Here is a 21,077-nt window from a genome sequence, read left to right on the forward strand (position 1 = left end):
GCAATAAGAAGTTAAACATAATAAATGCAAGTTCAGCGTGTAATATACACTATATACAACATTTTGTACCAACATAAGTTGATGTTTACAATCGCTTAATATGTAACGTACATTATTAACCATGAAGTTACTAATTATAACTAATAAATGAAACAGTATCACAGCATTGATACATGTCTGAGGTATATAACACTAATATATACAATGTTGCTTATAATTAGCTACGCACCTTGCAATCAAGTGCTTAATCCTGCAATTAACACGCACCTAAAACGAAACTAACTTTAATCCTGATTAAGCTACTGTGCGAACAACCCTCACTGCAGAGGAGAACTGTTCCTATGGCAACAGTATCTTTCTTGGACTTTCTACCACAACGCAGTGCACCGAACTACGAACCCCTGTGTGTGTGTACTCCTTCCTGAATACATGTACCTAATTTCACTACGCATACATATACACTGACATACACAGTTAGGTTCATAGAAAGCTACAAACAAACTTTGAAACTTCTTTTAACTACTTCAAACTCTCATAAACATGGGATATAAGATTGGAATATATCTACAATGAACATAATAGTGTATTCTACTATTCACAGCTACAATTATGCAGTATTAACCCTAACTTAAGCAACAAACAAAGTCCTGCACTGGCCTATTCTCCTTCCGCCTCTCTCTCTCTCTCTCTCTCCACTGGAGAGTATATACCAACACAGTGCAGGCATAATATTTACACACACAGAGTGCACTGACCGTCCGTGCACGCATAGCTAATGCAAACTTTCTTATGTTCCGATGAAATCTTACTAACTTTTTGAGGATTAATTCTCATTAATTACACTCAACATGATGCTACAATTAACATCAGTAATGAATATGACTTATATTAAATTCAATGTTTGACTCACCAATTGTTTGGCCTCTTGGTTTCCACAAATTCTTGGTGTAAAAGTTCCTAAACATGAAAGATGATGTTGGCCGTTGGACTTTCCTTTGTCTTAGTGATGTGGCTATGGTGAGGAGTTGGCATCTCCTACCAGCCTTGGGCTAATTTGCATGTTTGCCTAAGGTGTTATCCAATGAGCAAACTGTTGCTATGTGGACTTGGCCTTGCTAAGATTGGGCTTGACCAACTGTGGGCCTATTTCATTTTGGGGGGACTGTTACCAGGGGAGAAAAATGGGTCTTCTTTGCATAAATTTGCATAGGCTCATAGTTTTAGTCTTTTCATTACAGACCCATCTCATTCATGCCGCAACAGTTTATAATATGTTGACTTTCTTTTTGAAAGTGCATACATGTTTAATATATGCCTACTGCATTGTCGCTGGTGATAAAATCTCTGTAATGTAGAATATTTTGCAAAGTAGGCATTTTCATGTATTTTGCAAAAACAGATTTTTTTAGTGGTTAAAATATTCTCATTTTATTGTAGACAGAAGTTTTCTGAAGCTGGCTGGAAAGAAAAAAATATGGATAGTATAAAAAAGAAGATAAATTATGTGATGAAGTGCACAGCTGTATGTACATAGCAACATAGAATTTCAAAGAGTAATTTGCAATAATTCATATCAAAATATTTCGTGACTTTTCAAAACTGACTTGTGAAGAGTTTTTTTTTTTTAATGCTGCTACATGAACTCAGCTGATAACAGTTGTGAATAAAAATATGCATGTCCAAAAACTGTCATTATGGCACATTATTATCTTTTAATTCTAACATGCAAGGAGGGAGAAGTAGGAGACAAAAATAATTAATGTCTGTTAAGCAGAATTTGCACATAATTACATAGTTTGCATGAGGTAAATCATCATCATATTGCTGTGGGTATGCCTGCTGTTTAGTCATGCCTGTCATCTCATTGAAACACTGAAACTGATATTTATATGAAACATCTGATATATTTTTTGTTTGTTTGTTTTTATTTATTCAACACAGGAGGAACTTGATCTCTGCCTGATCCAGGTAAGAATGGAAGATTCTTTATGGAAATTTCACTCTAAGCATGTTTTTAACTCTACCAAAGACTTGTTTTGGCTGATCAGCATTGATGATATCCTCAGGTTACTTTTTTTTATTTGCTCTATGATCGACTATACAAAATGTGTATAGGGGAAAATGTGGAAGAAGACTTACAGTGCCGACCGCGGGAAACGTCACGCAAACCCCTAGGGCAAATGCGGGAAGCCCTTTCGTCCGGGCGTACTAGGTTATACGTGGGCGTTTGGACGCGTACAGACAAGGGAAGTCGCCCGCACTTTCACGCTCGTCTAAACACCCGCATTTGCCCGAGCGCTCCAGCGCGGAATTAATGATATGAAAATCAAACTCTCCCGTCAACCATCGGCTACATGAAGGAAATTAGCTGAAATCGATCCGCGAAAATCATTTGAAAAGTATCAGTAATTTGCCGGATGTTTGCTTTTACGTTCGAAAGTAAAATAATAACCATAACATTCAGCTCCCGAATATGCTAAAGTAAATGTCGAATGATCCCTTTGACGTTTGGAAATGAATAACAATAATACTCCGTACGATGATTAAATAAATGTCGGATGTTTGCTTTTACTTTCGGAAGTAAATAGCAATAACATTCATCTCCGGAAGATGCTAAAATAAATGTCGGATCTTTGCTTTGACGTTCGGAAATGAATAACAATAATATTCAACTCTGTACGATGATAAAAATAAATGCCGGATGTTTGCTTTTACGTTCAAAAGTAAATAACAATAACATTCAGCTCCGGAAGATGCTAAAATAAATGTCGAATGATCCCTTTGATGTTCGGAATTAATAACTCTAATATTCAACTCCGTATGATGATTAAACAGATGTCGGGTGTTTGCTTTTACTTTCGAAAGTAAATAGCAATAACATTTGGCTCCGGAAGATGCCCAAAAAATGGCAGATAATTGCTTTTTACGTTTGGAAGTGAATAGCAGTAACAGTCTGCTCCATATAATAAAATAAATGTCGGATATTTGCTATTACATTTCGAAATGAAGAACAGTAACATTCAGCTGCGTTTGATGGTAAAGTAAATGTCTGATGTCTGCCTTGACGTTCAAAATGAAAAACAGTAACATTCGGCTCTGTACGATGCTAAAATGATTGTCGGATGTTTGCTTTTAAATTTGGAAATGAATAACGGTAATGTTCTGCTCTGAACGATGCTAAAATAAATAACAGATTGTTGCTTTTACATTTGGAAATGATTAACGGTATCAATCGGCTCAGTTAGATGCTAAATAGCGGATGTTTGCTTTCACGTTTGGAAATGAAAAAGGATAACATTCAGCTCCGTAAGATGCTAAAATGAATGTCGGTTGTTTGCTTTAACATTTGAAAATGATTAACGGTAACATTCGGCTCCGTAAGGTGTCAAAATACTAGTAAATGTTGGATGATTGCTTTTACGATCAGAAATGAATAACGGTAACTTTAGCCTCTTTACAATGCTAAAACAAATGTCGGATAAATCAGATAATTTTGCTGAACATTCGACGTCGTGCGATACCAAGTTGATTGCATAAACCTTCGACACTTCGTTGCTGCTCAATTTTATTTGATCTCGACATTATGGACGCTATACCTATTATAGTTTTCTCGATCACTGACGTCGGACGGTATGACCTAATCAACTTTGGACATTGGTCGCTATTTAATAATTTTATCAACCTTACACATCGGTAGCTATTATTCCGAAGATTCGTTATTCAGAAGGTATATTGTTCCGTTAATTTCATTTTCGGATTCATGAATCTTCGGAATAACGAACCTTCGGAATAACGCCACAAACGTTCGGATTAACGAACCTGTAGGTTTAGGGAATTTGTGTGTTTCGAATTTAACGACCCTTCGGAATTACGAACCTTCGGAATATTACGAACAGCACCCATCCGATTATCAACCTTCGACATCGATCGCTGCTTACTGATTTTATCAACCTTCGACGTCGACCGTAAATAACGTATTTAATTGACACTTTCTGACGTCGATCGCTGCACATTAGATTGGCAAACCTTCGAAGTGTCGATCGCTGCCTATTTATTTACTGGTTCCCCAATATCTGACTTAGTTACTGATTTAATCTACCTTCAACATCGGTCGGTCATTATATTGTAAGTGGCCACTTATTGTCTCGAGCTTGATATTTCCCAATGGCGTCCATGTCCACACACACACACACAAAAAGAAAAAGATCTGAGTCTTTCCGAACATCAAAGCACTCATTAAACATTAATTTTACCATCGAATGCAGCTGAATGTTACTGTTATTCATTTCGAAATTTAAAAGCAAACATCCAACAGTTATTTTAGCATCGTATGGAGCAGAATATTACTGATATTCTCTTCCGAACGTAAAATCAATCATCTGACATTTATTATAGCATATTCCGGAGCCGAATGCTATTGCTATTTACTTTCGAAAGTAAAAACAATCACCCGTCATTTATTTATTATCGTACGGACTTGAATATTATTGTTATTCATTTCCGAACGTCTAAGGGATCATTCGACATTTACTTTAGCATCTTTGGGAGCTGAATGTTATTGCTATTTACTTCCGAACGTAAAAGCAAACATCAGACATACATTGTATATTTTATCATCGTATATACGGAGTTGAATATTATTGTAATTCATTTCCGAACATCAAAGCACTCATTGAACATTAATTTTACCATCGAACGCTGCTGACTGTTAATGTTATTCATTTCTAAATTTAAAAGCAAACATCCAACCGTTATTTTAGCATCGTATGGAGCAGAATATTACTGCTATTCACTTGCGAGCGAAAAGCAATCATCTGACATCTATTTTAGCATCTTCCGGAGCCGAATGTTATTGCTATTTACTTTCGAAAGTATATAAAAGACAAACATCCGTCTTTTATTTTATCATCGTACGGAGTTGAATATTTGTTATTCATTTCCAAACGTCAAAGGGATCATTCGACATTTACTTAAACATCTTCCGGAGCTGAATGTTATTGCTATTTACTTTCAAACGTAAGAGCAAACATCCGACATTTATCTTATCATCGTACGGAGTTGAATATTATTATTGTTCACTTCCGAACGCCAAAGCAAACATTCGGTATTTATTCTAGTATCATACGGAGTCAAATGTTAGCGTGATTCATTTCCAAGATCTAAAGCCAACATGCGACATTCATTTTTGCATCTTATGGAGCCGATTGTCACCGCTGATCATTACCAAAAGTAAAGGCAAACATCCGACTTTTGTGTGGCCCGATTGGGCCACCAAAATTTCAGCAATGAAATTTTGTTGGCGCAGGTCGTTAAAAGTCGTGAATAGCAGACGCGGTGTCGGATCCACGAGGCTAGATGATCGTAACCGATGTCGATATGTTCTAATAATTATTGATACTTGAGTGATGAACGCATGTGCACAACTTCCGCAGGTGTACTTCTTTAGAAAGAAACGAACAATCAAGGCAGTGGACATCAGAGTGTGATCAAATCGAAAATCGAAAATTGGAATTTGATGAAAATGGGGAAAGTTGGAACTCCATGAAATGTATTTTGATTGAGCGGTCAGAATAGAACTTGGTTAAATATAACGGGAATGTGCCCTTGAATACCCTCGTCCACCCTCGTCCACCCTCGTCCAACACGCGTCTATCGAGACGCAAATTCCCTAGGATGGATTTCCCGTGCGGGCGGATGGACTCGTCCACTGAACGCGTATACCCGCGGGTACCCGCGGGGATACGCGTGAGTGGCCTCGTCCAGATCTCGGAAAAGCGTGACGTTTCCCGCGGTCGGCACTGTACATACAAAGGTAGCCTTTCTGTAAACCAAGCATTTTGTTGTATCATTCTGTATAAAGTAATCTCAAAAGATCATGATTACATACTTGCATACATACTCACAATAAAATGACATATTGTACATTTATGTAAAATTTATTTGCAGTATTAAAATAACTGCAGTGCGTTACCTTCCTTTTCTGTTGTATATTCTGGTAGAGTTTAAGAGAGGCTTCGGATTATTCAAATTTACGTCGACGTAGGGCAATTTGTCAATCAGTTGCAAGGCTTCGGATTGTTTCTCGAAAGCTCTTGAAGTTTTATGAGGGAAGCATTCCAAATCCATGATTCCTTTCAGTATCTGTGATCTCTGGCAAAAAATTATATTGCTGGCCCTTGAAATAATACAGTTTTTCTGCTTGCATTACGTTTGCTAGATGAAAGCTTTATTCTGAAAAGCAATCACAAGATAGTGTAATGACAAGCATGCAAAAGATCTTGCATGCCTACTGGGTTCAATTCCAGAATCTCACTGAGCAATGTCTTGTGTACCTCCAGCTCGTATTATAGCAAGGGGCAAAAACACTCTGTCCCTTGGATAGGACATTAAATGGGGTCCCATGTGTCAGTTAGCCTTGACTCACACACATATAAAGAACCCCCATCATTCATTCATTGCAAAAAGCAGGGTGTTACATTGTGAATTGGTCCCCCTACCGATCCAAGCAAGAAACAGGCAATTGATGCTAACTCCTCGTGTTTTCCCCAGGTGACTAGCTGCTGTAGTCAGGAACACTTACCAACCCGGCATATTGTGCCATACGTTTGAATGAATGAACTACCTTACAATCCCTATCTCTTTCTGTCTGTTTGTCTGTCTGTCTGTCTGTCTGTCCCTCTGTCTGTCCCTTTCCCTTCCTGTTGACGTTTCATGGATGTTATAGTTCTACCCAACTGAACTGGAGAATGTGCCAGACTTCAACGGCTTCAAGGAGTGGCTGCACACCTTTGAGCTCCTCCGGGGAAAGAATACCGGGGATGAGGACAGTGAGAGTAGGGTCGTTGGAAAGTTCAAGGTGAGAAGAACCTCATCCTCCTATAAAACCCTCTTGCTTTGTTAATTTTTTTCTTTAATGGTATCCTTGTGCCCTTTTGATTTTCTTAGTGTACTCAATCATGTATTGTGGAAATGTATTGATTGAAGCGACAAGGACCGGTCAGATTGAAACAGTATAGAAATTATTATGAAGGCATACTAGTAGTTGTTTCAAATCCTCTATTCACTGTGTGGTCCCTCAGTGTTTGTGTACTAGTATTTCTCTTCTCTTTCCCTTCTTAATCTCTCCTCTATCTACCCATCTATATATCTACCCGTCAATTTATGTAATTATATATGTATTATCTATCTCTATCTACCTGTCTTTCTGTCTCTATTATTTTATCTCTATATCTATCTATCTATCTATCTATCTGTCAATCTATCTATCTATCTGTCTATCTATCTATATCTATCTATCTCTTCATCTATATATCACTCTTAAAATCTGTTCATCCATGTTTATTTACCTCTCCGTCTACCTATGTGTATCTGTATCTCTCTGTTACCTTGTATCTATCTTTTTCTTTGTATCTACCTCTCTATTCATCTCTATCTATCTTTCTATCTTTCTATATTTCTATATTTCATCTAATCTACCTACTATATATTTCTTCACCCATTGCTGCCATGATTCAGGGAGCCCTGGCCCTCTACAAGTGGCCCCTCCCACCTGAGGTTGACCCCGTGAAGATGTTTGGCACCAATGACCCCAACCTAGGCTACTTCCAGGGACTGCCCAAGAATGACCCCATGGGGGTGCTGGTCAGGGTCTACATCGTCAAGGCCATGGACCTTCACCCAACTGATGTCAACGGGAAGGTGAGGACGATGATGACAGAATTTTCATGTCACATCGATCTCCTTCGTAAGACTAAATGGATCTTTAATATGATTGGTCCAGAGTGTCCAGTCTCATCATTATACCCCCGCCAAACGAAGTTTGAAGGGGGTATATAGGAATCAGCGGACGGTCGGGCGGTCGGTCGGGCGGTCGGTCGGTCGGTCGGTCGGTCGGTCCGTCCGTTGCAAATCTTGCGTCGCGAACTACTTCCTCAGTTTTCAACCGATTCCCATAAAACTTGGCACAGATGTGTGCCTTGGGTTGTAGATGTGCAAGACGTATTTTTTGACAGTACCCAAAAGTACGTTGCCATGGTAACGGCATATTATGGGCAAAAATGGGTACAAATCTTGCGTCGCGAACTCCTCCCACAGTTTTTGATCAATTTTTATGAAATTAGGTACAGATGTTCATCTGAATATGTTAATGTGCAAGACACATATTTCCGCAGTGGCAAAAAGTGCGTTGCCATGGTAACGGCATGTTATTGGTAAAATATAGGGCAAAATGCTTCATGGCAAAACTGCTTCATCAGTGTTCTTCCAATTCTCATGGAGTTCATATTGAATGTTTGTCTTAGGATATAGGTCAGCATGACACATTTCTTGACAGTGACAAAAAGTATGTTGCCATGGTAACAGCTCACATATTATGAGCCAAAATGATGGAAAATTTTGTGTTGCAAACTACTTCCTCAGTTTTTGCCCAATTTCCATGAAACTTGGTACAGATGTGTGCCTTTGGTTGTAGATGTGCAAGACGCATTTTTTGACAGTACCCGAAAGTACGTTGCCATGGTAACGGCATATTAATGGCAGAAGATCAAGGAAAGATCTTGCGGATTTAACTACTTCCTCAGTTTTTTGACCAAAGCTTATGAAATGTGGCACACACCTTGATCTTGGTGGGAAGATGTGGAAGACATATTTTTCGGACGTGTCGGAAGCTGCGTTGCCGTGGTAACGGCATATAAATGGCAGAAGATCAAGGAAAGATCTTGCGAATTGAACTACTTCCTCTGTATTCAACTGAAGCTCATGAAATGTGGCACACACATTGGTCTTGGTGGGAAGATGTGCAAGACATATTTTTTGGACGTGTCGGAAGCTGCGTTGCCATGGTAACGGCATATTAATGGCGGAAGATCAAGGAAAGATCTTGTGGATTGAACTACTTCCTCAGTTTTTGACAAAAGCTTATGAAATGTGGCACACACAATAGTCTTGGTGGGAAGATGTGCGAGACATATTTTTCAGATGTGTCGGAAGCTGCGTTGCCATGGTAACGGCATTTAAATGGCAGAAGATCAAGGAAAGATCATTCCTTGGGTAAGACTGACGTCACGGGGTGGGGGTATTAATCACCTTCAGTGATATTTCTAGTTGTTTCTGCCACAATTTCGACCAAATGGAGATCTTTTCTTCTTGAAACACGTCATGCTTTAAAAAGACATATCAATTCTATATCTACAAGTTGTAGGCTAACAGCCATGTTTGCATAGTACAATGTACCTCTGCTGTCATTTCTTTTTTTTTTATATCCTTTTTTCTTTTCTGTGCCAATTTTAGTCAAATATGTCATGTGTGTTAAATATACTTGACCTTCTTTGATATCTATCCATTCCATTTCTGGTCAAGCATGTGGAAAGTCCAGGTAAAATATGTTCTGACTTGGTTAATATCCAGCTATATTTTGGACCCCAATATCAAAATTGCATTTCATGGGCTCCTGCTAATGAAGGAAATTCTTCATTTGGGGCCAAAGCAGCGTTTACTCCAACCTACCTAAATTACAAATTGCAGAGAAAGACAAAGCAAAGGAAGTGTACATAATGAAAGGAATCAAGCTATGCTTTGGGCATGTTCTTGTTGAGTACTGAGTAGTAATAATGCTACCCCACTTCTCCATATTCTTGTCCGATGATTGACCACACGCAGGCTGACCCCTACGTCCAGATCATCCTGGGCAAGCACAAGAATTGTGACAAGGAACACTACATCTCCAAGAACCTCAACCCAACATTTGGCAAGTAAGTGACGTTATCACTGTGGTTATTAACCCGTTGACGACTAGTCCCGAGTATTCTCAGGCAGGTGTCTATGGGAAATGCGTGATGTAGCAGAATCAGCTCATTGTCAACAGGTTAACGTAATCCCTTCACTTTCAGCGAGGTACAACATTGTAGGCTGTACTCTGTGATCAAATACGGTCAACGGTCCATTCAAGAAATTAGGGTACGGAATACAGAATATCTGCATTTTAAAGTTTTCAGCACGTTGTAGGGTAAACATTGTATGAAATATACTGTCACAATTAATTACATTTCTCTTTCGTGTTTTCCTTTGTGCCTTTGCATAGTTTACAGGATGGATGCTGTACATAAAGTGTTGCATACTGTTACTAAATGCTGTTGTTATTACAACATGCAAAACTGAAATATATGAAAATATGGAGTGTGCTTAAGCCCTTAATATATGTTTCTGTTTCACAAGGTGTTTTGAGTTTGAGACCACTTTTCCCATGGAATCCAAACTGGTGGTCCAGATCTACGACTGGGACCTTATCGGCTCTGACGATCTCATCGGCGAGACGATCATCGATCTCGAGAACCGCTATTACAGCAAGCATCGTGCAACCTGTGGAATCTCCAGAGAGTTCAACCTGTAAGAAAGGAGGATACGGTGACAGAGCCTTCCTTTGTGCATTTGATATCAAGTGGATTGAAAGACAAAAAAGAAGCTTGGAGCATCATTTTCTCCGCCTTTCTTTCTAAGTGCTTCGAATTTCTTATGGGCTCAAAAGACTGTTGGAATAAACATATTTTCTTTTTTGTGTAGTTGGGTGAATACCCAACAAAAAAGAGAAAGCATATGTTGGCAAGAAAGGAATATTCCATCTCAAACTTTTTAGTCATAGCCATTTTTTGTGACTTCATAAGCATTTCCAAAATATCAATCAAAATCTCTTTTGAACTGCCGTATTACTCTTTTTCGTTAGCTGTAGGCAGATATGTTTGACTGTCTTTCAGGTCATATGCAAAAAGGAAAACGCTCATACTGGAGTATAGATTGTACTTTTCTACATGAAACTGCAGGTTCTTAATCCTTTTATTCCCTTTTTGTGACATAACTGTGCAAAAAGCATACTTTTGTCATGCAATTATGTTATTTTGTCTTTCTATGACAATTGCCTGTACATTGTTATTTCCTTTGATCTGTTTCTGAAAGTAAATTTTCAGGGAAGACACAAGAACTTCATGCAAACGGCTGTATATCATTTAACTAATCCTTGCTTCTTGTTTTGTATTGCGAGCACTTTTTTTCTAAAAAAAAAAATACAGAAATTTTATATCAAGCTGATGACTGGTGAGACCAGCTTTTACATCATTTCAACATCAAATTTGTGCACCCAGGTACGGTTACAACAACTGGAGGGACCCCCAGAAGCCGTCCCAGATTCTGACCAAGCTCTGTGCCGAAGCCAAGATCGACGGACCCGTCTTCAGCCCCGGCAAGGTCCAAATTGGCGACAACGTCTACCTGGGCGAGAAGTTCATTGAGGATGAAGGAGGTACTGAATGATGTAATCTTGGATAACCAAAGGTGTCTGATAGGGTGATGAGGATGATGACAGCTATCACTGATGGTTACGCTCAGTATGATTTTGCTGTCACTTCCGATGATGATAATGATGACAATAATGATGGTGATGGTGATGTTTGAAAGGAGAAAGGGGAAAAAAAGTGATTGTGGTTTCAAAGCAATCCTTTGTATAATCCTCTGTATGCCATATTAATATCCTGTATATAGGTCTGTGCCTGAAATTTGACAGTGTGTTTGACTTATTGGCATAGAAAGTGTAAATGAGAGTGTTTAAACCTAGAAGATAAGATGGACACGTTCGACCGCACATGCATCAAATTTCAATCAAGGATAATAAAGCCACCTCACCACCTATCATATAGGAGGAATTAAAACGACAAACCCTGATGTTACTCCTCGAGTGCCATGTGTGCGACCTCTCGAAACTTCTCACCACATGGGGTTATATTCATGAGTACACAAATTAGCATATATGCATATTCATAGTAGTGATGATGATGTCAATGGAGGAGAGGAGAAGAGTTGCTATGGAGACAGAATTGGTATTGCTGATGAAGATGCCAATTAATGGAGATGATGTTGATTGTGGTGATGACATGATTGTGAAGAAGATGATTGTAAAGATGATGAAGATGATGATGGTCATTTTCATGGTCATGGTGATGGTCGCGGACGTGGTCGTGTTCATGGGGATGGTCATGGTGAAGTGATGACGATGAAGATGAGGATGATGATGATGAAGATGATGAAGGAGAGGAGAAAAAGGAGGGAAAAAAAAGTTGTGATTACCACACAAGGGACAAGTATGAAGAGAATAGTGGTAATAGAAGAAAGGAAACAAGGGCTCTGTGTGGATACTGGTGCTAATGAAGATGACAGCAGTGATGATGATTTCTTTGGTGATGTGATTATTCATCAAAGGACAGTCAGAAAGGAATCAAGTTTTTGGTGTTTGAGGGTAATCCTTGTCGTGATCTTTTTAGAATCGCTGAAAATGATGAAGTGTTTGATGGTAATGACGGTGATGCTGACGTTGATGACAGTCCTTGTTATGGAAACACTTTAAGGAGAAGTTGATGGACATGATTTCAGTTACAAGGTAGGATTAGGGTGATAATGTCAATCGAAGATTGAGAAAGTCCACTTGAGTAATATACACCATGACAAGTACATGGTATGTAGCAGGAAACTAGTTTACCATGTCACTGGGCTCTTCTACTTTACTTGTTGTTATTGCATTAAAAAAACATAAAATAGAAAATATGATACATGAATGAATTGATGAGTGAAGAATGTCTTCCATTTTCCTGTAACCAGGCAACAGCAAGCCAACTGATGACCTGACGTCTCTGGAAGCCCTTCTCCACTGGAATGAGATACCACAGGTGGGGTGCAAGCTGGTGCCTGAACATGTGGAGACACGGTCCCTCTACCACCCTGACAAGCCAGGCATTGAACAGGTGAGATCTTTCAGCCAAAAAGGGGATTATTGATTAAACTCCATAGCAATGATATATACCTACAGATGTTCTCAAGCTACACCAATCACATCACTTGGTATACAAGCACAACAAATTTCTCGTTGTGACATTAATTTTTCTGACAGTTACAAATTTATCAAAGTAAATTTTAGCTGAAAGAAAGATATTATTTAAAGGGGTGAAGATTTAGGTATGAGTTTCTTAAATTAATCAATTTGTTTAATTGACATGTCTGTTAATTTACAGATCAACAGTTGCGATCTTAACAAATTCAATTCATAGGAGACAAATTGAAAAAACTCGCACCTAATATTTAGCTCTTAGCCATAATGGTGACAGGTGTGTGTGTGTGTGTGTGTGTAGGGTCCGTTGATTTATAGTGGGAATTCGAACAGAGAGCTGCCACAGAGAGACAGGTGATACCAATTTTCCATAAAACAATTTCTGTGCGCTATTAAGTATTCCTTGAAACATCTCTTGACTTCTATTCTGTGCTTGTCTTTCTTTCTGCTCTCTTCTCTTGCTGCCTCTTAGTCCTGTTCTTCCTCACTTCTTTCCAATTTCAATCCCTTTTCATTTTTCCCTCCCTTTCTCTGTATAAATCTGTGGTCTTCTTCTCTTTGTCTTCTTCCTTCCCTCCTCTTCATCTCATCTTCTTCTTTTCTGTTCTCCATTCACTTCATCCTGCCCTTTAAATTCCCTCTCACTTCTCTTATTTTGTCTTGTCTCGTACCCTTCCACATGAAAAATGTTGACACGTGACACGTTTGATTCCCACTGGTTCCTGTTTCCAATATGTTTGTTGAGATATATGTAGATCAGCATTCACAATCTTAGAAAATACATTTGTACAAAGGATGATAATTGATTAAAAATCTTCTATCAAAGCGCATTGTCACCCCTCTGCATTAATGATCACTTTCTGTCAAAAATGTTGTTGGTGTTGTTGTTTTAAAAGGAAACAGAAGAGAAGAGAAAAAATGTGATCCTATTAAAAAATAATTTTGCCAAAGACAGTACTGACATAAAATCAGACAATAATAAATCTTAAACAAGTCAAACATTATTATTAGATATACTATATAATGTCTCCACGAGGGAGTTCATAATGAATGTCTCCACAAGGTAGCTCATAACAAATGTCTCCACAAGGGAGCTTATAACAATGTTCTTTTTTTTTCTGACAGGGCAAGATAGAGATGTGGGTGGACATGTTTCCCATGGACATGCCGCTGCCCGGTGCTCCGGTGGACATCTCGCCGCGCAAGCCCAAGCGGTACGAGCTCAGAGTGATCGTCTGGAATACCGACGACGTCGTTCTCGAGGACGATTCACTGCTGACGGGGGAGAAAATGAGCGACATCTACGTCAAGGGGTGAGATTTCCTTGGAAGACACCAGCCAACTTGACATCCATGGATTTACACATTACTGAGGAACTTCTGCTCTAGGCATACAACCTCATTAAACCCAGACATCAATAATGGAAGAGTGGTTATTGCTAGCAATTCAGTCAAAATGTGAACCCAGTTTTAAAGGAATGGTAGTGTATTTGTTGAGTTGGGCCTTTAGATTTCAAATGTTTTGAGAGGTAATTAGAAATCATTTGTGAAATATAAAAGAACGTAAAATTCTTCGAGGATTTCAAGGCTTATTTGACAAAAATTAGGTGTGAAATGGCTGAGATGTCCAAAAACGAAGAGGTCCTGATAAATGGGGAGACCAGTCTTTTCTTAGGATCACTTTGTTTTACTTTTTGTTTGAATACTCATCCATTTCAAAACTAATTCTCATGAAATAAACTATGAATTGCTCTCAGAATTGTATGCTCTTTAATTATTCATAAGTAGATTCTAATTATCTTGCAAAAAAGTAAAGATCTGAATTCCCCAATTTCAACCACAACTACTCGATCCCTTTAAAAGCAAGTTCTTGATTATGCAGTGTAACTCGCCTGAAAGAAATTTTTACTTTGAATTTCATTGCACCAAAATTGGATTCCCACTAAAGCACTTTCCCCAATAGTGGATGTGCACGGTATAATGCTTTAACATTTCATATTTTCTGTTCTTTGCATCACCTTTCAGATGGCTGCTCGGCCCGAACACCGACTCCCAGTCCACCGACGTCCACTACCGCTCTCTGACCGGCGAGGGCAACTTCAACTGGCGCTTCATCTTCCAGTTCGACTACCTGGCCGCCGAGGAGAAGATGGTGATCAAGAAGAAGGAGTCAGCCTTCTCAATTGATGAGACGGAGTACAAGGTGCCGCCCCGCCTCTCTCTCCAGGTTTGGGATGCTGATCACTTCTCGGCAGATGACTTCCTTGGTGAGCATGAAACAGCCTTTTCCATGTGATGATGATGATGGTGATGGTGATGATGAGGGTGATGGTGATGATGATGGTGATGGTGATGGTGATGGTGATGGTGATGGTGATGGTGATGGTGATGGTGATGGTGATGGTGATGGTGATGGTGATGGTGATGGTGATGGTGATGGTGATGGTGATGGTGATGGTGATGGTGATGGTGATGGTGATGGTGATGGTGATGGTGATGGTGATGGTGATGGTGATGGTGATGGTGATGGTGATGGTGATGGTGATGGTGATGGTGATGGTGATGGTGATGGTGATGGTGATGGTGATGATGATGCTGATGCTGTGATGGTGACAATGATGGTGGTGATGATGATGGTGATGGTGATGGTGATGATGGTGGTGATGATGTTGATGATGATGATGGTGGGATGGTGATGGTGATGATGTTGATAATGATAATGATGATGATTATAGTTGTCATTACTATGTTCTTCATTAGTTTTATCACTGTTGTTGTCATGAATATTACCACTTTATGTTATAAGAAAAGTAATAATGGTGATGATAACTACATGTATAATGATGATACTGATGTGACGGGTGGTCAGATTTGAATCAATCTTTTTTTTTTAAGAATCATGATTGGACAGGTGTTGCAAAATGCCACACCCACGAAAATGGCCAGGACAGTAGAGCAGGGGCTGGGAATCACATGTTACCCCTTTTCATTGACAGTTGGAGCTAATGGTTGGCTTGGGAAGCATACCGGAGGAAATGGGTAAAAAAAAAATGACAAAAATTATAAAACACAGACAGCATGGTTAGGAGTACACTTGGTCCTGTCTTCTTTCTAGGTTCTGTGGCCCTGGACCTCAACCGGTTCCCAAGAGGAGCCAAGACATCCAAGAAGTGCTCCATCAACTCCTTCAGGAGCTTGCCAATGGTCTCCATCTTCAAGCTGAAGAGGACCAAGGGTTGGTGGCCCTTCATAGCCAAGTCAGAGAAGGAAGGAGAGGAGCTCACTGTGAGTATAGAAAAACTGCATGTGGGATTGAATCAGTGGTAGTGGTGATGGTGACGATGATTATGAGGAAGAGGAGGAGGGAGGAGAAAAAGGGGGAGGAGGAGGAGGAGGAGGAGCTCACCACAAGTATAGAAAATCTGCATGTGGGATTTAATCAGTAGTGCTGGTGGTGATGGTGGTTGTGATGATGAGGATGGTGATGATGGTGATGATGGTGATGGTGATGATGATGATGATGAGGAGGAGGAGGAGGAGGAGAAAGAGGAGGAGTTCACCATGAGTATAGAAAAAATGCATGCGGGATTTATTCAATAGTGCTGGTGGTGATGGTGGTTGTGATGATGAGGATGGTGGTGATGATGATGATGAGGAAGAGGAGGAGGTGGAGGAGCTCACCGTGAGTATAGAAAAACTGCATTTGGGATTTAATCAGTAGCAGTGGTGGGTGATGGTGATGATGAGATGATGATGATGATGAGGAGGAGGAGGAGGAGGGAGAGGAGAGTAGTGACAATGGTGATGATGAGGAAGGAGAAGAAAAGAAAGAGGATGAAAGGAAGAATTGGGTGGCTGTAGTGATGAGATGGAAGATGCTACTGCTGCCCCTGATGTTGCAAAGATGATATGGATGGAGATTATGAAAAGAGTGTTGTTGGAGCTGGAGGATGATACTTGATACTCGATGCAATAATCCCTTGTTGCAGCTCACATGCAAAGCTATACCAGGGGCCCGTTTCATAAAACTTGTTATCAGTGACAACTGCCACATTTCTATGACAAATTTGCTCTCAGCCAATCAGATGTAAGGATTTCAGTAGCTTGTCACATCTATGACAACTTGTCACTGATGACACGTTTTATGAAACGGGCCCCAGGATGCATACTATACTCTGGTGACTATAATGATGATGATGACTAGAATGATGATTTCATATTTCTGAGGGAGATGATAATGAAGATTTATATGGTGTTGTTGAAGACGATGGTGATAATAGTGACAGTGATGATGAAAGTTGCGATGAAAGTGATGATGATGATGATATTGATTAACATTATTGCGATGGTTTTAGTAACAGTAAATAAAGTGACAGAGCTGATAATGACAAAAACAGAAGAGAATCAAGACCAGATGATCATTCATTGAGAATCTGCATAAGATTGAGGGAATAGCTCATGGTTAGTGTCCTTGAGGCAGAATTAGGCTTTGGATAGCAGTGATCATAGGGCAGAGAAAACTTGTTGATGAAAAGGACAATAGAAAAGGTGATAGTGTCTAAGATTAAAAGGGAGAGTCACGGCAATTGGTTTGGCATTAATGATAACGACAATGTAATGGTGATTATTGAAATTTCATGAGATGGCAGTGAAACCTCTTACAATGTTAAGGGGAAAAAAAGGAAATCTCAATAAAAAGTGAAATGTACTGCTGATAAAAATTTTAGGGTTCAAAGGTGTTTGGAGCTTTTAACATTGTAATAAAATGATCAGAATAGAGGCAAACATGAAAATTTTATTGACATGGTGATACCAGAGATAGTAGTAGGCATCAAGATGGGATGGGGATTAAAACCTTGGTCTATGTACGTCATCCGATGCACATTTGTCTGTCCATTCCTGACATCTTTCCTATCTCTTCCCTCCAGGGCAAAGTGGAGGCGGAGATTTCACTCCTCACCGAGGAAGAAGCGGAGAAGAGCCCAGCCGGGAAGGCCAGGGATGAACCAGACCCACTCCCAAAACCCAAGTATGTTGAAATTCTCTCTCTCTCTCTCTCTCTCTCTTTTTTCCTCCCAGTTTTATTTTGCAATAACTGAATATACGTGCCTGAGTGTCATAGACATCAATGCTCTCGTGATTCCAATGTTGCAATTGCTGCAGGAACGTGGAACTCCAATTTGTGTCAAAGGAATCATATTTCTGATCTCTCCCCTGTCTCTGATTCCCTTTCTTTCTCTCTTCCTCTTCCTGAATTCAAGTACATCTTGTATAAATTGTAAATCTCTGTCCAATCATGGAGGCCTTCTGATGGCTGGGTTTTTGTTTTGAGAACTTTTTATGATTGACAGTCATCTTGCAACATCACCAGAGGACACCCTCAAGACTGCTATTTCAACTCCTGGTACAAGATTCTGAGTGTTCTATGTACATTTGTACTTCTATGTACGTTTGTGCATGTATAGGAAGACCAACGAGTTGCCGGGATATGCAGTCGTGTGTTTTTGTTGTTGTTGTTTTTTTTTTTGCTGAAGTATAAATCAATGTGATTTATTCCAACTTCAGTTCCACACATGAATGGAACTGTGTGTTTGTGCTTCAGTATCAGACCTTGACCAGTTTTCAAGCCACTTCAGCCAAAGGAAGAGGCATCTGTCAAGATGATATGATATAATATGATATGATATGATAGGATACAATATGATATGACATATTTGGCCTTGTATTGGTGTTTTCCTGTACAGGAGCATTTGATGCAATGCCTTGTATCTCTCCATATATTCTCTTACCATGAGGTGCACATTGTAGCAGTGCCCTTCCTCATGTAGTGATGAAAATGAGGTGTGTCTCTATAGAAGTTGATTGTGACATGGATGATGATGAGTAATGATGCATAACTTGATGATGATGATGGCGATGATGTTGATGTTGATGGAGATGATGATGAAGGAGATGTCCATAGTGATGATGACGACGATAAAATATGCTGATTCTGATGAAGCTGCCGATGCTGATACAGATCATCATCATGGCAAAGGAGAATGTGGTTGTCATAGTGAGTGTGATACCACTGTAGTGGTATTGTAACGATGATGAGTAGATAGAGGATGATAATGTTGGTGATGCTGCTACCAATGAATGTGGTGGCAACCCCGGATGCATGCCACACCCCTACAAAGAGAGAGCAGAGGAAAAACGTGTGTGAACACCACGTGACAGGAAGTGCGACAGTCCTCATCTCAAGAAACTCTTCAGAGCTCTCACCCTTCTTCATAAATGTCTACCGGAGCTTGCCGGGCATCCATTGCTTCTGCTTGCAACCACGCCCACGTGACCAGGAAGAGTGACTCCAGTTTTCAGGTTATACCGGTATCAGCAGTAAGATGATGGGTATCAACATGCATACTTGTACAGCTGGTAGAAAAACTACATGTATATGCATCTGTTTTGTTATGTTTGTGTGATATTCAATGTTCATTGTATATTTTGCTATCATGACAAGATATATGGCTTTAGGTCAAACTTTTTTTTTCTTTTCTCTGAATTCAAATGTTTTTCATGCAATTTTTTATTTCTATTTCTTTTAGGGGAGGGGGGGGGGGATACTACATGTAGTACGTTTAAAATAATAGGTTCTTTTTGGTAATATACCTATCAACAGTTTTATCTATTACATGGATAGAGGACTCCCTCTTAAACAAACTTTCAGGCTGATGTCCTGTTGGTTGCTGTTCCTCTTGGAAATATAAAGCAGTTAGTATCTACAGGTTATGAATTGTTGCATTATGAAAGAATAAGGTCATGGCATGTTTGGTGTAGATCATTACCAGACAAGGGGTATATATTTTATGGCCTATGACTGCTGTGTGTTTCTTTCTCTCCCTGGAAAGTCATGTGCAGTAGGATTACAGAGCAACATAAACTTGATATGTGTGCATTTTTGTTTTGAAAAGGCAGCTAACACACATGCATATGTATTGCTCTCACAGCCTTCCTATAGGCAGGGCTCCACACTAACTTTTTTATTTGGTGGCCCAATGGGCCACCAAAATCATCAATTTCAAATTTTTGGTGGCCCAAGAGAAAAATTCGGTGGCCCCCCAAAAACAATAAAAAATGTTAAAATTCCTGCTTTTTTTTTTTGATGAGTCAAATATTCAAGTTTTATCATAGTAAGAATTGGAAGCTGGACATATCTACTCATAAATAAACCTCAACAAACTCGCAACACTCACTCTCAGGCACTCATTCAGTCCTTTTCATCCATCCTTTAAACAAATTCAACTGCTGAATGGTAAGACTAAGTATGAATATTCATTGACAGGCACATGGGTTGCAACATCTTAACATAAATAAATGACGCTTTTCAAAATATTTTGGTGGCCCGAGGTGGGCCACCAAATTTGCCCTTTTTTGAAATTTGGTGGCCCGACTTTCATTTTTGGTGGCCCTGGGCCACCGTGCCACCGTTAGTGTCGAGCACTGCTATAGGCATACCACAAAGTAACTTTAATCATTTCTTTTCATTGCTTAAACTAACATTTCACACTGATCACCATCTTTCTTTATTTCATCGGATTAGTGCATGCTAATCTTTTCAATTTTCAGAATTTTTTGACACTCCTATTTTCATCGTTCATCAACAACCATGTCATTTTGAGTTAAATGTTTTTCTGTGATATGAAAATATTTTGTTTTTTTGAAATTGTGTCTTGATGTTTGCACTGTGCTTATTTCTATGTCATTAATGTTTCACAATTCCATCATTGTGTAAAAATCTTTTCTCTGATCATTATCCTATCGCAGTAGCAAATAATTTTTTGTCATATCTTGTGTTGCACATACCTTGCTGTGAAGCTGTTATCTTTTGTATTTCAAGCACAGATCTTTACAAAAATGAAAACTGTGAACATTCCTTGTGCAGTGACATTTATTCCACAGTGAATTAAGTGTATGCCAAAGGTTTTGCTGCACCAAAGATATGATTGCCTGTCAAATACATTTCATTTACTTTTTTTCGTGCTTCTGCGACAATTGCTCCCACGAAATATCTGCATGCTATTAAAGCCAAACAACAACAACTAAAACCTACCTACAAACGTAATCCTAACCCTAATCCTAATCCTCACATCAAACTTAAACCTAAAACCCTGGTACAACCCTAACCGTAACCCTAACCCTAAGTCCTTGAAGAAAATAAGACCTGAGCAATT

General features: G+C 39.3%; 1 protein-coding gene across 1 annotated transcript in view; it reads left to right on the forward strand.

The window, feature by feature from the left end:
• LOC139715629 (otoferlin-like) overlaps window positions 1-21,077 on the forward strand; it is a 141,286-nt gene that overhangs the window by 102,806 nt on the left and 17,403 nt on the right. The window contains exons 35-45 of the mRNA XM_071627189.1: window positions 1,942-1,968; window positions 6,725-6,856; window positions 7,516-7,698; window positions 9,658-9,749; window positions 10,213-10,383; window positions 11,133-11,290; window positions 12,640-12,782; window positions 13,991-14,178; window positions 14,890-15,131; window positions 15,980-16,149; window positions 17,793-17,893. Of these exons, the coding sequence (XP_071483290.1) occupies window positions 1,942-1,968; window positions 6,725-6,856; window positions 7,516-7,698; window positions 9,658-9,749; window positions 10,213-10,383; window positions 11,133-11,290; window positions 12,640-12,782; window positions 13,991-14,178; window positions 14,890-15,131; window positions 15,980-16,149; window positions 17,793-17,893 (1,607 nt within the window). The remainder of the gene's footprint in view (window positions 1-1,941; window positions 1,969-6,724; window positions 6,857-7,515; window positions 7,699-9,657; window positions 9,750-10,212; window positions 10,384-11,132; window positions 11,291-12,639; window positions 12,783-13,990; window positions 14,179-14,889; window positions 15,132-15,979; window positions 16,150-17,792; window positions 17,894-21,077) is intronic.

The sequence above is a fragment of the Diadema antillarum genome, unplaced genomic scaffold, assembly GCF_040938485.1.
Source record: "Diadema antillarum isolate AM-2024a unplaced genomic scaffold, OU_Dant_1.0 scf00000006, whole genome shotgun sequence".
Taxonomy (NCBI): domain Eukaryota; kingdom Metazoa; phylum Echinodermata; class Echinoidea; order Diadematoida; family Diadematidae; genus Diadema; species Diadema antillarum.